This window comes from Lissotriton vulgaris, chromosome 9 (assembly GCF_964263255.1).
Source record: "Lissotriton vulgaris chromosome 9, aLisVul1.2, whole genome shotgun sequence".
Classification (NCBI taxonomy): Eukaryota; Metazoa; Chordata; class Amphibia; order Caudata; family Salamandridae; genus Lissotriton; species Lissotriton vulgaris.
In genome coordinates, this window is record NC_141697.1 from 458036176 (window position 1) to 458053211 (window position 17036).

General features: G+C 44.2%; 1 protein-coding gene across 2 annotated transcripts; it reads right to left on the bottom strand.

Moving 5' to 3' along the window:
• Window positions 1–606: 606 nt before the first annotated feature.
• On the bottom strand, window positions 607–16444 carry SIVA1 (SIVA1 apoptosis inducing factor). Of its 2 annotated transcripts, none has more exons than XM_086937907.1 (4): window positions 16202–16444; window positions 13066–13284; window positions 11375–11531; window positions 607–794 (listed from the first exon to the last, which is right to left on the bottom strand). In XM_086937907.1, exons 1-4 carry the CDS (start codon window positions 16317–16319, stop codon window positions 731–733), a joined length of 558 nt encoding a protein of 185 aa, XP_086794033.1. In that variant the 5' UTR covers window positions 16320–16444; the 3' UTR covers window positions 607–730. The 2 variants fall into 2 exon arrangements, with proteins under 2 accessions (XP_086794033.1, XP_086794032.1); XM_086937906.1 differs by having other exon boundaries at window positions 11375–11534.
• Window positions 16445–17036: the final 592 nt, after the last annotated feature.

Here is a 17036-nt window from a genome sequence, read left to right on the forward strand (position 1 = left end):
TCATTGTACTACTTCGAATGCACAACCCCATTTATCACCATGTACCTCTAGCAATATATAGTCTACCTCCACTCTTTCATCCAAAACCACGACCATGATCCCCAAAATAACCCTTTCTAGACTCTTCCCTACTCTACCCCTCCTTGCATTATCTCATACCTCTTTACTATTCAGATCTCCCAAACAAGCCTTTCTATAGCCTTCCTTCAGGCTCTTACCCCCACCCCTCCCTTTCACTCAATCCAAACCTCCTCCTACTGCTATGAGCTCCCCCACCCAAAAAAAGTTTCTAAATCCTTCACTCTTCTTAATAGAAATACCGACTAACATTTCCACCACTCAAATTACTTTCATATTTCACTACCATTTCACCACCAATCCTTTATGGGTTCCAAAGTAGCGTGCTATTCACTTAAGTCCTTTAATGCCTCGTCTGGACTTTGACGAGCTATATAAATGAAATTACAATACAAAGGAAACTGTACAAGTCAGTCCACATGCAGAGAAAGTGCGAGTGTTATAGTCTTCATTGCCACCCAGGGAGGGCTTCGCTCACCCACCGCCACAAGACACTAAAAACAAGAGAATCCATTTCCATCATTCAGGTTGAATTATAAAAAATATTTTATTTTAATCATTCTGTAAAATTCATAGATTTAATATAAAAGTTGCTATACACAAGACTTTACACAAACATTTACAAGTTACTTTCATGGCTCATAGGCGATCCTTAATGCGTCACTTCAAATAATGAACATCCATAACAGAATGCCTTTTCACAGATATCACCATCGCTGAGGGAAGAAGAAAAAAAAAAAGTGTTAGGTATCAAGACAAGTTATGCATTCAATAAAATAAACACAGATGTGCATTCAGATCTGTGTGAAATAGTGGAAAGTAACCAATGTGTGTGGTAAGGGACAGGATAGAAAAGAGAAACTGCAGCCCAGCAAGGAAAAAAACTTTGAATGATAGGTTCAATCCAACAGTGGTGCAAGCTATGGATCAAGTCAACGGGTAATGCCAACATCCTTAAAGGCACAGATACCTCTTTGTACCAAGTAATCACACCTTCAGCCTTCTTCGATGGTGGAAATGCTTTCCAGTCAAATTCAAAAATAGCTTTATTCGGTATTTTGACAAAAAAACCATAAAAGCAGACAGATACAAAGTACAAACATGGGCGGACTAATTAGCTTTTCTCATTAAAAACTTCTTATAGAAATACACAGCATATGGACAGAACACATAAGGTTCATTAAAATGCATAAAAAAGTTCTAAAATTCATTAGGAAATTCATAAAATTCATTCAGTCTCCTATGTTACGTATTATATAATGTGATATGGCACAATGTAATACAATTTTACAGTTTTCATTACGGTCCTAGTCATTGTACATGGTCCCTCTGCATTTTACGGTGCAGGTCAAGAATTTTATCGCAGTCACTATGGTAAGTTCGTCTTGCAACATGTACAATCTAACCAGTGCAGATTTACAGGTTCTCAGACCCCATGTTTTTAACAGTGGTAACAAATATATTTTTCTCCCCCACTGATAATACTTGCAGAAGAGAATGCAGTGAAGATTTGACTGCTTAGATACATCGTCACACGGACATTTTATCAAATTAGCAGACCAATCGTTCGGAGCGGGAAATGATATTAGCCTGTAAAACGACTCAGTCCTCATTCGCGCCAAGAGCATTCTATGATAGCACGAATAGGTTGGTGCCAGATATGCATGTAGGCCCGGACCATGGAGGATGTTGCGGTGTGCTACTATAGAAGACTTGTGCCCGTCTAAATACCATCTCCTTTCCTCCAATACGTCAAGGCATGCCAATTTTAAGTCTTTTTTTGCTATTTGTGAGCATGATGTGGGGTTTAGATAGAGATCTGGTTTACCAATCGAGTACAAAAACTTTCACATAGGCTAACCATGGCTGCTTACTAGAAGCGGATTGATTTAGACAGTCTAGGATTACTTCCCTGTTGAAACCTGTATCATCACATGTCCAAATCTTAAACCATAGCATCACTGACGCTATCTTTATCAGGTCTGTGATGTGGACTCTATCCAGTTCGTTGTGGCAAGTGGTAGTAGATGTAGAACGAGGGACAGATAAAAGGTGCCTCAGGAAGGCATTTTCCACTGTTTGTATTTGTGAACAATCCGCCAGTCCCCAAATGCCAGCCCCATATACAGCAGTAGACACATTTAGCTGCGTAGATCTTAAGTAATATATCTACAGGTTTCCTGCCCAGTCTTTTAGCAAATTGTTTGAGGGCACCTATCGTGCGGGAAAAGGCCAGGTTCCGGGAGGATATTGCTGATGACCATGTGCCCCTGTTGTTGAATATAATACCTAGATATGAAAATGTTTTAGTCATAGCTATCTTTGTGTTGTTAACAAAGGTTTTGCAATCTGGTATGTTTTTCCTCATTGTGCATGACATTGTGAATGTTTTTCCCTCATTTATTTTTAACCCTCGCGAGCTCATAAAAGTGGAGAATCCCGTTAGCGCCTTCTGAAGGCCCAACTGTGTGCGAGCCATGATCACCGCATCATCAGCATATAGAAGTAGTGGTACTGAGATGCCATTTATTTTAGGGTAGTCCACTTCCAGATCCTTTAAAAAGTCTGCTACCTCATTTATGTATAGATTAAAAAGGAATGGGGTGAGGATGCAACCCTGTCTAACACCCTTTTTTATTGGGAATTTTCTAGTCCGCTCTCCATTTTTACCGTATCTGACGGTAGCACCTACGTCTCTATAGAGTTCCTGTATAAAATATAGAATGTTTTTATCTATCCCCAATTTAACCAAGGTTTTCCATAGCACACTATGGTCTAAACAATCAAAAGCCGAGGTTAAGTCGACGAATGTTAGGAACAAGTTCCCTTTTTTCCTCCAATGTATTGGTTTGTTATTAGGGCCAGGTTTAAACCCTGCTCTACGGTGCCTACACCAGTTTTAAAGCCATATTGTAATTTTGAAAGAATCCCTTTGCTTTTGGACCAGGTTTGTAGTTTGGTTAGCAACACTCTTCCTGCAACTTTCATCAGGGTGTCTAGCAAGGAAATAGGGCGATAGCATTTTGGGTCCTGCCTGTCCCCTTTTTAGGTCGAGCAGACCTTACTCTCAATGCGTGAGCATTGAGAGTGTCTGCTTCAGACCTTTTGCCGCCCGTATGGGGAATGAGTTGGGAATGAGGACACCAATCTGTTACGAGCTGCGTTTTTCCTCGCGGGAGCGCGCGTCTGATACCCGCGCATGCGCGGTGCAAGCCCTGGCTCTCACACAGACACAGGCAGCCCCCACCCCTCTGCATGCACGCACGCACACACACAGGCGCAAGCCCTCGCTCACACACAGACACAGGCAGCCCCCACCCCTCTGCATGCACGCACACACACACAGGCGCGCGCATGCACACGCAGGCACACTATCCCCTGCCTCGCATTCTCTCACACACAGTCACGCATGCGCACACACATGCACACACGCACGCACACACGCATACACACAGGCCTTCACATTAGCCCTGCCCCCGTCCCCCCCCCTCCCCTCCCACTCACCGGGCTCTTTCGGCGTGTTTCGTGTCTCCTCTGCAGCGCTGGTCGGAGTCGGCCGGCTTCACTGCTTCCTCGGCGGCGGCGGGCGGAACTTCCTGCTGGATTGCAGGCCCCGCCCCCGTCTCGGCCAAAAGTGCCTGACTTCCGGTTTACACGGAGCAGGGCTGCGGCGGTGATTTCGAATGCTAAGTTATTGAATTTTTTTTTTTACTGCTTTTAACATAAAAATGCGGGCCAAGCCAATAAAATATAGTCTTGTTTTTTAATGTCGTGAGTTTGTTTTATATTACTCGTCTAGCCTATGTTTCCTGACACAGAAACGTTTACCCGCTCAACACACATCACACTTAATGCTACAACATCCTGTGTGATTATGTCCACTCCATGCAAAACAAAAAAAACACCAAAATAATAAATAAACAATTATAAAATAGTCAGTGAGGCTTGTTACATGTGCCTCGCACACCGCTCATTAAATGCAACGTGTACGATCAAGGCCGGGCGGCGCTGTGACCACTGCCCGGCATGAAGACTTCTCTTCCCCACCTCGTTTAGTTTCTCCTTTCAGAATCAATTAGCCGAGCGCTTGCCTAAATTTCTCCCCCCTCCCCCCTATTGTTTCTCTCTCCACGTTTTGCCCCTAACATCAAATTACTATGAATTGCTATGAATTGCAAAGCAGCTGCCAGCTGAGCGGAGGGAGCAGGCAGCTTGCCGAACACAATCGCGTCTCCTCATGTAAATGCAGGCATCATTTTTTATGCACGTATTACACGCCACTTTTTTACAGCCTTTACTGCTAGGGACGGCGAATACCTTCACATATTCAGACCTGCTCAACTCATAAAAGATGCACATTCACCGTCTCCGCTGCCCTGTGTGGCAAAAATAAACAAGACGCAGGCACACATGTGTGCGCACAGGCAGGCAGACTCACAGAGATGTCTGTAGGGGCGCGCCTTACAGACCTGCCAGGGAGGTGTTCTGAATTCCTTGCACCCGTGGACTGCTGGATGCCGGGTAAGTGTATATAAATTGCCTTTATTATGCTTTTAAAACGCGCATTTTTTCTCTCAGCCATCAGCCTGGGTTTAACTTAAAGCACAAATTAATTTAAAGCACAAATATCTTAAATCTAGTTTCTGCAGTCACATCGACCTCTGATCATTTGACAGAAGTCCGCTCGGACAGGGGATGTCGTTACCAAATGCTTGCCTTTGTAGTTTGCAAAAAAAAAAAAAAGAAGCTTTCTTTATATGCGTTTTCCTATGTAAAAAATGTTTTTTTGGTTCAGCTTAATGTTGTATTCGGGTGGGACCGGGGAACTTGAGAGATTCCGTAGAAACATCTGACACGGGGTAAAGGAAGGGAGTGGGGCCGCCTGGCCAGGGACATGTTTGGCATTTATTGCAGTTAGGCCCAACCAGGTGTACAGACACAAAATAGAAAAAATAATAAAAAGCAACCATCGCAAAACACACAGAGCGTCATTTGTGAGTGGTTTCGTTGGCACAAAAATATTGTTATTGTATTTATATAGCGCCTACAACTCCTGACGAGGTGTTGAAGCGCTTTTCAACGAGTATCACGATTTTTTGTATTTATTATACGAAGAACAAAGCCAAAAGATTCCCTGATTAATCACTGTTTTCCCCAGCCCAACCTACACACCGTTCACATGGGGGGAAAAACTGCGTGAAGGAGGGTGGGAAACCAGACTAGCAGGTTACGTCAAAGGGTTCAGTGAAGCTTGCTAAAATATAGCTTTTTGAAGACTGTCCGCCGCTGGCACTGGTCGTCAGAGAAACTATGCAGGGCTAAACTTTGTCATGATTTCAGAGTTTGGAGAGGCGCGGAACACAACAGTAATATGGTGCACATCTGTGGTGGGACGTCACAAAACTGGACGAATACTGGCTTTAGGTATGGGGCTGTTTGAAAGCTGCCCTTCATATGACCCCTGCCTGCATGGCGCTGCAGCATGATGTTTCATTTTTATTTGCACTAACAAGACATGTAAGATGATTGGCAATTGCATTGGGCATTGCTAGATTGGTTATCCTACGTCATTCAAGGACAAGTAGAAGCCTGACACTTTTATTTAAGTATTAATTACAAAAATTAAAAGCCATTGTTATTTGTAATATCAATACATCTAAGTCACGTAAATACAACACATATTGCATTACAAATGCTATAGGTGTCACAATTGCAAAAGTTATAACTATTGGCATTGTAAATGACAAAGCTATTAATTTCGCTATTTTCAAAACCAACACAAATACAAAATGTGTCATTTGCAATACCATTAGCTCAAACTTTCCTAATGCGAGACCTATTGCATTGCAAATGCTTGTTTAAATATTGGGATTACTATGGCTTCGTCTCATGTGTCAGGAAAACCCATTTTACTATACGCATTTATTACATTTGCTAACAGAGGAGCCCAAAGGTCTAAATTTTCTTTAAATAAGTCAATGGGAACTCCATCTGGGCCGGGGGCCTTTAAATTAGCACTCTGGGTAATTGCTAGCTCGACCTCTAATGGGGTGATAACTACGTTTAAAGGGAAGCTACCTTGCACCAGTGCATGTTCCACCTGCCTGTTATTGCGATCATATTGTGGGGTCATTGCTATTGAATCTTTTTATATAGAGAGGTAAAATAAATCGACCCACACGTCTTCCGATATGGCTATCTCCATAGAGTCGGCCTTGCTTTCCGCGAAGAATGGGGCATTAATTTCTTTCCAAAAAGAAATATTGTCCCTTAAAGCACTTGCCTTTAGCAGGGCTTCCAGGCCTGGTTTTTCAATTCATCCTGTCTATTTCGAAGGGTCTGTTTGTAGACACGCCTAGCAACCTTAACCGAACTACTGTCTTTAGGGACTGTCTTTAATGCCTGTAGGAGGTCTTTATGGGCTTTGGTACAGGCGGAGTTAAACCAGCCGTATAGTCTCTTTTCTACCCCGGTCTTTTGTTTTTTGGTTAACTTATCATTTATAGTGGCAGTTATCCTGCCGTAAGCCTCTATAATTAGATGGGGATTAATGTTAAATTCTGGGCAGGTCGAGAAAGGTTTTAATTCTTTGTGGACTAAATCCTTCAAGAAGTTTGTGGAGTCAATTTTTGCCCATTTTATGGCGTATCCATTTTTCCTTGCCAGTGCCACTGAGTGACCATAAAGAATACTAGGTGTGCTTGTTGTAAGAGTCCCGGACTTCCCGACCGAGATACTGGCGCTAATCGGAAAATGGTCGCTTAATGCCAAATCTACCGTGTTAAACTCCTCCAAGCAGCCCTTATTCCTATTTGACACTAAGATGTAATCGATTACAGTGCCTGACCCTCGGCCAAAAAAGGTTGTCTGAAAAGGAACAGATGGCTCACATAGTTCATTGGCAAACCCCAGGTCCCAATCATGCATGAGTTGGTTTAACATGTTACCCACAATTGAATGTTCAAAATGTGTGGTTGGTTCCCCTCTTAGGTTATAAATGCCACAGTTTTTTGTTGCACTATAAGGACAAAGATGACAGTTATAATCTCCTACTATGAGGGTACAATCTGTGTCCTGCCCCCCTCTCTTAAGCATTGTAGTGAGCTCAGCTATTAAAGCTTTGGGATCTACTTTTGGCACATTGATGTACAAGTTAATCAAGAAGAAGGACCGCCCATTTGCTTTAGCCATAAGACCTTGTATTGATCTAGCTACAGCTACTTTGGGCCCACTCGCCACTAGTGTGGTCAATTTTATGTTACAGAGATTGGAGACAAAAATACACAAACCCCCCGACCCTCTGCCTCGATTACCCTGTATCGACGGGGTATAAAATGTACTAAACCCCTCAATGTGGGTCTCCTCCTGATCCCAGCACTCCTGTAAGCAGATTAGGGATTGTTTTCCATAAAAGTTAAGAATGTGTGGTCCCTTGTTATATTGCTTAGCCCTGCGATATTCCAGGAAGTTATTTTTAAATTGGATTTGTGTGGGCTGGCTTCTGCTAGCAGTGTCTGAGGAATTGGCCTCTCCACACCCTCTAAGCCAGTGGTCTTCAAACTTTTTGATGCCGAGACCCCCTTGTAAAAACTTTAGGCGTAAGGACCCCCTTCCGACAAAAGTTTCTAGAAGCTGGTACTCCTCATCATCAACTTTTGACAACCATAAATGCACCTGTTAGACCGCATCACATCCATCCATTATTCATCCACCCATACTTTCACACATCCATCCACCCTTTCATCCATCCATCCTTCATCCGTCCACCCTTTCATCCTTCCATCCATCTACCCTTTCATCCATTCATCCATCCATCTTTCATCCATCCACCCTTTCATCCTTACATCCAGACATCTATCCTTCATCACTCTATCCTTCACCCATTCACCCTTTCATCCTTCCATCCATACATCCATCCTTTACCCATCCACCCTTCCATCCATCCACCCATCCACCCATCATTCATCCACCCACCTTTTCACACATCCATCCATCATGCATGCAACCTTTTATCCATCCATACATCCATCCACTCTTTCTTTCTTCCATCCATCCATCCTTCATCCGTCCACCTTTTCATCCTTCCATCCATCCACCTTTTCATCCATTCATCCACCCTTTCATCCATCCACCCACCCTTTCATCCTTCTATCCACCCATCATTCATCCCCCCACCTTTTCACACATCCATCCATGCATCATTCATCCATGCAACCTTTTATCCATCCATACATCCATCCTTCATCCACCCTTTCATCCTTCCATCCATCCATCCTTTAGCCGTCCACCCTTTCATCCATCCACCCATCATTCATCCCCCCATGCATCATTCATCCATACAACCTTTTATCCATCCATCCACCCTTTCATCCATCCATCCTTCATCCGTCCACCCTTTCATCCTTCCATCCATCTACCCTTTCATCCATTCATCCATCCATCTTTCATCCATCCACCCTTTCATCCTTACATCCAGACATCTATCCTTCATCACTCTATCCTTCACCCATTCACCCTTTCATCCTTCCATCCATACATCCATCCTTCATCCATCCACCCTTTCATCCATCCATTCACCCATCATTCATCCACCCATCTTTTTACACATCCATCCATCCATCATTCATCCATGCAACCTTTTATCCATCCATACATCCTTCATTCATCTACCCTTCCACCCTTTCATCCATCCATCCACCCTTTCATCCTTCCATCCATCCACCCTTTCATCCTTCCATCCATCCATCCACCCTTTCATCCTTCCATCCATCCATCCACCCTTTCATCCTTCCATCCATCCACCCTTTCATCCATCCACCCATCATTCATCCACCCATCGTTTCACATCCATCCATCCTTCATCCTTACATCCATCCATCCACCCATCATTCATCCACCCACCTTTTCTGTGCCTCTCTCATGAATGGTGGGGGGGGGGTCAGTATCTCAGCTTCGTCTTCCTTCTTTCCCTGGAAGGGCATCTCTGTGCCTCCCTGCTGGGGGCGGGAGGAGGGACGTGTCACGGGACCCACAGCTCCAGGCACGCAACATCCATTATACTCAAAGGGCTACACTACAGCCTGCTCCCCCAGACCCCACCCACAGAGTAACCGTCCTCGTATCATTTCCACTGTAAGATGCCCCACCATACATTTCTACCTGTGATGCTGCAATAACAACTCAACTTTCCCCAACTGTAACCCTCCTCCACCCACCTTGCAACCCACTAGATAGGTCCTGCATTCCCCAGTTTCACCACCTGCAGAGTGCCTGTCACTCAAACAGTAACATGCAATAACTAGAATAGGTGGTGTCTCAGCACCGCCGAGATAACCAGTAAAGAAAGGTACTTGGAATATGCCCCTGTGTAAACAATCACAGTCTGAAATGCCCAATTGCCACAAGTTCTATAGTATAGGAGATGTATCGATAGTCTCTGCTCACAGTTCGTTCTCTTAATTTTTTCTATTTTTTTTATTGAGTTTTACAATGCAAGACTTAGTCAACTAGTGAGTGCCCAATTTGCTCAGACAGTGAGACTTGTACAGCGTTTAGATCACAGTAACACATTGAAACATTTAGCTTCCATTGTATTACACATGATTATGGACTGCAACAACAGAGTAACAAAACTTTGCATCTCGTTCCTGTAAAGTTTTTATTCGTTTGGATGTGGGGGGCTTTCGTCTGGTGGGGGTAGCTCACACTATGTGCCAACGTCTTCCATAGGTCTAGGTCTTGTCATCAGTTCTGGTTAATGTCATTTTGGTTTCTTGTGTGTGTCCCTGAAGCGGTTTCAGCCAGGCTCACACACCCACTTCAACCCCCTCCGCCTCCCCCCCCAACCCCCCCCCCCGATCCCACCCCCCCCCTCCCCCAGCTCGTGTGTGTGTGTGAGCCTGGCTGAAACCGTTTCAGGGACACACACAGCCACACCCGAGTAATTGACATGTCTTTAAAATACCTTCTATTTGTTAATGAGCCTCTGATGTTTTTCACACCTCGGTGTGAATTAGGCCTCTGGCATGAGCACCCTCTATCAGCCCAACGCCAGGAATTGCATGCCCCTGACAGAATCTGCGACCCCCCTCCAAGGACTCCACGACCCCCCTGGGGGTCGCGCCCCACAGATTGAAGACCTCTGCTCTAAGCTATGTTCTACCTCCCTTTGGGATTGTGTACTGTCCCGCAGGCTTGTGGGTATGAACCCATCGTTAAATTTCTCTTGAACTACGGGACCTACCCCTTTTAAGACCCTAAATGGTTGGTCTGCTGGTTGTTGAGCTACTAGCAGTGCTTCCCCTATTGTGGGATCGGGTGTGTTCCCTAATGGCAGGTTATTTGCGTTGAGAGTCTGGAGTTCATTTTTGTCATTCTTGGTCAATCGACCATGTCAAGACAATCATACCTGTTCCTTGTGGGGGCCCCCCCTCCAGTAGTCAGGATTTGGATTTTCTCTTCTGGGAAACCAGGGACGATCTTCCCACCCTCTGTTCCAGTGGTTATTGCTATTCCTATTCCTGTTATAGTGCCCCACCTGTGTCCAAGGCCAGTCCTGGCCTTCCTCCCAGCTAGTTGAGTCGCCATAATTAAAAGTATTTCGGGGTGGATAAAAGGAGAGTCGCTGTACATCGACACCCCCCCCCCCCCTTTCTCGAGAGCTGGCCATGAGAAAATATAATCAGCTGTAGCGGGGTCCTCACAATTGAGTACAATGCAGTCGCCCTGCAAACTTTTTTTGGTTTCGCCAATCCAGAACACTCTTCTCAATGAAATAATTCTGTGATTTGATGGATGAGAGGTCTGTTTTGGCTCAACCACTGCAATACTTTTTTGCGCAGTGACTATGGGGGTTCGTCTGTACCATCAGCCAGCTCGGTGACCCCAGTAAGTATGACAGTGTATGGGGTCGCCTCTGGCGGCAGGTGTATCGGACGCCTAAACCTCGCGCCTTTCTTCTCATTGGGCTGTGGCTGGGAAGGTTGGGCTTTTTGTGTTATCTGAGGGGTGTCTTTCTGCTTTGCTGATTGGCTCCACAGGAGCCGGAGTTTTTTAGGGATTGTCATTGGAGCCTTTTGGTTTTCCATTCCCCTCTGTTGGGGCGGGTTTTGGGCTATTTTGTTTGCTTTCCAGTCAGATATGCACATAGCCACCAAAAGTCAAGCTGCCCTAAATTTCACATCCTATGACACCGTTTAGCCCAAAGAAGGTTTTCTAGCAACAGGGGCAAAGACAATAAAAACACAAAGACCTAGCTAATAAACCATTCAAAAACGTATCAAAGTTATGGACTTACTCGACAATTGCACACAACGAACAGGTCACCGCACTGCAGCAGCAGCAGAGTACACTGCAATTTTTGCAAATGAACCGTTCACACTGTGCACAGGCTTCTTTATCACCAACAGATTTTACACAGGAAGAGCAGGCTTTGGAAACTCCCATTGGCACAGCTACTGTGGAGAAATGTTGCAGGTTACAAAATGTATCACATTTCAAACAGTTAAGTGGCATACAATAATGTTATCACCGCCCCCCCCCCGAAAAAAATACCAATCCTCAGGCGCACGTCCAAAGGCACCAAAACAGTTTGCCGGAGAAACCACTAAAGCCAAAAGTAAACAACCCAACAAAACTGCCCACAATTAACTTTGTTAAAAGCTTTAATCCACTGCCCAATAAAAAGCTGATCAAATGATATTATGTGGAAACTCTCTGCTCCATGCACCCCCCCTATACTCGAACCCTGCAGTTCCATAGGTTTGGTGATTTGCATATTGCCAACTACCATTAACAACCATGTTGTTTTACCTATGAAGTCCATCAAATGAACTCTAAGAACCATAGTTTGGTAAAGTCTCCTGTATGTCTTTGGTTGTGTAAACTTTGCCGGAGTAAACTTTTGATTTAAAAAAAGAAATTAGTTAGATTCTCTCAAACTTCATGTAGCGATTTTTACATGTTCATCCAAAGTGCAGTACTTAAAAAAAAATGCATTATAACCCAGGCCAGAGGCATATTTTGAGATATTTTACGAGTGAACGCATTCTGCTCATGCTATTTTTATCTGCAAGTGAATTTTGTTGATTTAACAGCATCTTGATAGTGACATGGCTTTAGCACGGTGTTGCTGGCATCAAGTAGAGGGGAATTCGGTCTAGTGCGCTGTCCAAGTTTCAGCCCTTGAGCGAAAGGCTGTTTAATGTGACAGGTGATGCCTTTAATGCACCAATTGCACTTTTACAGCCTGTTAAGACAAGCATGGTCATTGTAGTGTTTATAGCCTGTTAAGACCAGAATTAACAAAGCCAATATCTCTCGCCTTTGTGACCCATTTACTTTTTCAGCCCTGCATTGCGTGGTTGCAGTTTTAGTGCTGAATCTGTGACTCAAAATAAAGTGCACCAAGGCATTTTTTCCCCCCCAAGTGCCGTAGGAGGTACCGCGGAAACATGGGAGAGGTGGCAGGGGGGAGAAGCTCATGGGGACTGACAGCAGCATGAGAGGTGAGAAGTACATGAGGTAAACTGCTTGAACACAAGAACTCTGGATATTTTCTTTTTAAGTAGTTTCAACATCAAACAGACCAAAGACGCTGCAAAGAGGCAGTGTTCCATGGGAGGAAAAATAAGATTGACAAACTGGGACACAAAGCAATAAAATGTGCAACAAGGAAAGCCAACCAACAGTACGCAATGAGTGGACTACAAGCTTATCCATGTTCATGGTCAAGCACTAGAGCACATACATACTAGTCTAGTCAGACTAAACAAAAACCAGAGTTGTTAACACATTTTGATGTTAGGTTAAGTGGTGCCTCTGGGACCAGGTTATGATGCCAAAATGTGCAATAAGCAAGTAATTTGGCTTTCACATGTTTTACAACTGATAACGCTGTATATAACTGGGAACGTACCAGGATTAAGTTGCAATTAGGAAACAATCGAGAATTACAATAAGAAAGAAGCCAAAGATGATCTAGCTTACGTTTTTCGTGAACATTTGAACCCTTTAGTAGTTTCCCATCGTGGCCGATTAGGGTCTGTCCTTGCAGTAGACCATTCACACCACAAGAATCACCAGTCTTATTTTCAGAGCCATGGTCAGGAGAATGGGGAATAGCACAGTTGACAACTGCTTTACTGCCATTCCACATGCGATCCATGTACATCTGTGCACCACTGAAGAGAAGTTTCTTGGTTTTCTCTAGATAACAAACAAAAACATGAACCACTCTTAGGATTTCACTTTTAGGTTTCTGTATTGCTTTAATGCTTCCTAAAATAACTTCTGATATAGAATAATAAGGCTTTGAGCAGAACTCATGACTGATGTACACCACCAGATCCACATTTCCTTGCATTGTTTTTACAATTTTCTAGTACATGGGTACCCAAAGATTTTCCTGGAGGCCAGAAAGTTTGGTCTGCGATGTGACCAAGGGCTGCACTGATGCCTGCAGGTTGGCAGACAGTAAGGTGGATGCAGGGAAGTGGAGTATTTACATCTAGTGCTAAAGTGCACAATGTAGATCAGAAAAACAAGGATTGATCTTGCTTGCCCCACTTAACCAAATCGGGTGATCCTAGGCACTTTTTAAATTACTCGTTCCCTCATTTTTCTTTATCACACGAGAAGATCTGGAAATACATGAATTCAGGACGTGTGCTGTAAAAAAATCATTTTCTGTGTTTGATTTGATAAACTATAATGCCATTGTATAATAAGAAAACCGGGCCACACAAAGAGTGGACATAATAGACTTGTGTCTCAGTTCACTGTTGGCATTGTCATGGTAAGGGGGTGGACATTAATGTGTTTATAAATTCATGTTTGCTATCACTTTTAATACTTCTCAATGCACAGATAATCTGATGTATTGAGGTGAAACTTATGCATGTTAATGAAATACACATTTTGAATTCTGAAGATACTATCATAATTGTATACTGTTGCTGCAAGAAGTCTTTACAAATTAAGGTGATCCTAACGTTAAGGGGTGCCGGACACCCTAGTTATTACTTTAAACTGTTGAACGTGTGCCAGTAATTTTTTTTCTTTTTAACAATAGTGCAGGGTAGAGTAAACAGCGGCCCAGTGCTACTGTGGACCACGGGGGCCGCATGTGAAGGTCAGGAGGGCCACACTAGGTCCCTGGGTGTACTTTGAGTATCGCTGCTCTAATACAAACCCTGCTTAAGATAAGTAGCGCTGTACATAGTTACTATGCTGGCGAGAGGGAGGGAACAGGAGGATTCCCGTTGCCAAGAATAGAACATGCGAGGATCCAAGCCAATAGTACCCCTTGAAGAGTTGAACTTGCTGCCAGAGTATGTGGCACATCTTTCAGCTTCTTCAAAATAGCAATACGAAATTTGTATAGTATACTGTTGATAGAGTGATACATTTAAGTAGAGTACTTTATAGGCACGATTAAGATAGCAAAGAGACTGTACCGACATTCTCCACTTGGCAATACAGTGATCAAAATATCTGTTTCTGCAGAATGTGAATATCATGCTGCATTACACTGTGGTCGCTAAGCAGTGAGAGGTCGATACTTGATACCACACTTTGTTAAGGGTCACCGTTTTAGCCTTCTAGCCATGTCTGCAGAACATCACTGCCCCATTCTTGAGACATGTACCGCTTGGATGGGAGGTGCGCCATTCGAGAATCTTGAGACCGGTGTTAGTAGAGACAAAAGTTAGGAGGAACAGGGGCGGCTCTAGGCTCATGGCGGCCCTGGGAAGGGAGTGTAGGTAGGGGGCCCCAGAAGAGGGGATCCGGGCAGCACAAAGGCCAGTGAAGAGGGGGTGGGGGCAGGGTGTTTGGAAGTGGAACAGAGCCAGAGGCCGCCAAATCCCTGCCAGGGGCCGCCACGCAAATATGTATCCATCCTCAGAGGATTATTATATTAAGGATATATATTGGCGTGGTGGCCCCATGGGTTTTGTGGGCCTGTGCAGGTGCACAGCTTGCACATGCCTAGGGCCGCCACTGAGAGGAATGAGGAGAAAGCCTACAGACAACCCCAGGTTCAGGGAATCCCAAAATTGAAGCAGTGAAACGAAAACAGTGGGGTTCTCTGTGTGAGAATCTAGACCACAACTGAGTTAGCGTTGAAGCTCTCGCTTGTTGATGATCATTTGTCCAAATGCCCTTTGAATATCCTTTTACTTCAACTTTCCAGCAACCTAGGGAGGCTGGTACCGGGGGTGCAAGTAAGCATCAGGATTCCTTAGTGGGATAGTACGCAACTTGTTACATCAACAAGTTGCGCTAATGAAAAGGACTGGATAAGAGCTAAATGAGACTGTCCCGCCCCCATTCACTTAGTTTAGGACGCCATCCTTAGCAGTAGGTTTGACGCGATCCCGGAACCGGAGGTAAACTAGGATACACAAGAGACAAGTTAGTCCTTCACCCCTGCCAACATGGGGCGATTCATTTCTTACTTAAAACCGCGCTAATACCCCTTTCCACGGAGTAGTTTTCCCCCCCGAATACAATAATTCTCCACGGTGAAATGTGTGGCAGATAAAAGTTTATTATAAGGCTTAAGTCACCACCTCTACTAACGAAGATACATTGTGTGCGCACACATGCCTAAAGGCAAATATGATTTCCTGAAAAATGTTTTCCTATACAGTAAGAATGGGACCAAATTACTCCCACTTGCATGTACAGGCGTTTTAAATACAAAATGCACTCTGCACTTCAAGGGGCTCACATAGATCAAGGGTCAACAAAAGCAATATCGTACTCTCCCCGAAAATGATATCATTTAGGGGGCAGAATTTTGTTTGGAAAAATATTCAGACTATAAGCAAACCTGGTTAGATTCGATCTAAAGCAAAATGGGGACAAACAGCAGTGGAATACCTGCACCCACAGGGCAACACCAGACATTTTGCCCATCCTGTAAAGCGCTTAAAATGGCATTTCATCCAAACCTCACTAAGGAGTCCGCATTCCCCCAATTAGTCCAGTTAAAAACCGCCAATGAGACTGGCACACAGCAGGGCCCTTTAATGGGACCGAGCTAGGAAACCAAGGGCAACCCGCTATAGGAAACCAACCACAGAGATCATAATAAACCCCTCCATCGTCCTGCGCTTACCGAATATTTCCCGCTTGAAAAAGTCGCCCGACACACCGTCGCACAGCTGCTTTTGCCCCACGTGAGTTTTGAGCTGCAGAGGACTGCCGTCGCCGAACGGGTAGGATCGTTTAGGCATGTTATACTAACTACGAAACCAAACAGGCTATTCGACCACGGTGAGCTCGCACTCCAGGAAGTACCAGATGCGCCGAAACGGCGGGAAACGTACGGCAACAGGTCCAGCAACCCACTTGCTCAACTGCGCATGCGCAACCTCTGCTTTCACTGTCGTACGGGATGACGTCACAGTGCTATCGAGCCAATGAACGTGGTCTCATTTTGATAGATTTCCGATGTAACCTACGAAGTACGTCATTGTTCTTTCGAATCCTGCGTTGCTCTGAATTACAGATCCAGCGATTTAAAAATCCCTTGTACAAGGAGAAGGCAATATTTAAACGCGAAACCAAAGAAAGAAAATTGTGCAACAAGATAATTATACGTTTCTTGTTTTCAGCGACAAAATTAATCGTCATCAATCTTTGAAACACATTGTAGTACAATTACAATGATTTCCACTTTCAAATATAAAGTGAGTACTGCCTTGTGAGAATTCGTAGTTCTAATTGCCTACATTTTCTGGCAAGCTAACATTTCAATATGGCGGCCAACAAAGTTGTCGAGCCCCATTCAGCAAATAACATACCTGCTTGGAAAACAAGCCCAAATTAAGAGCTAACCACACACTTAAGCAACGTAGAGAGATGGAGAAAGGATTGGTGTAGTAATGTGTGTTGTAGGGTTTTTAACCTCACTCCTTTAACAAGTGTATAATCTTTACATTTCTCCATTA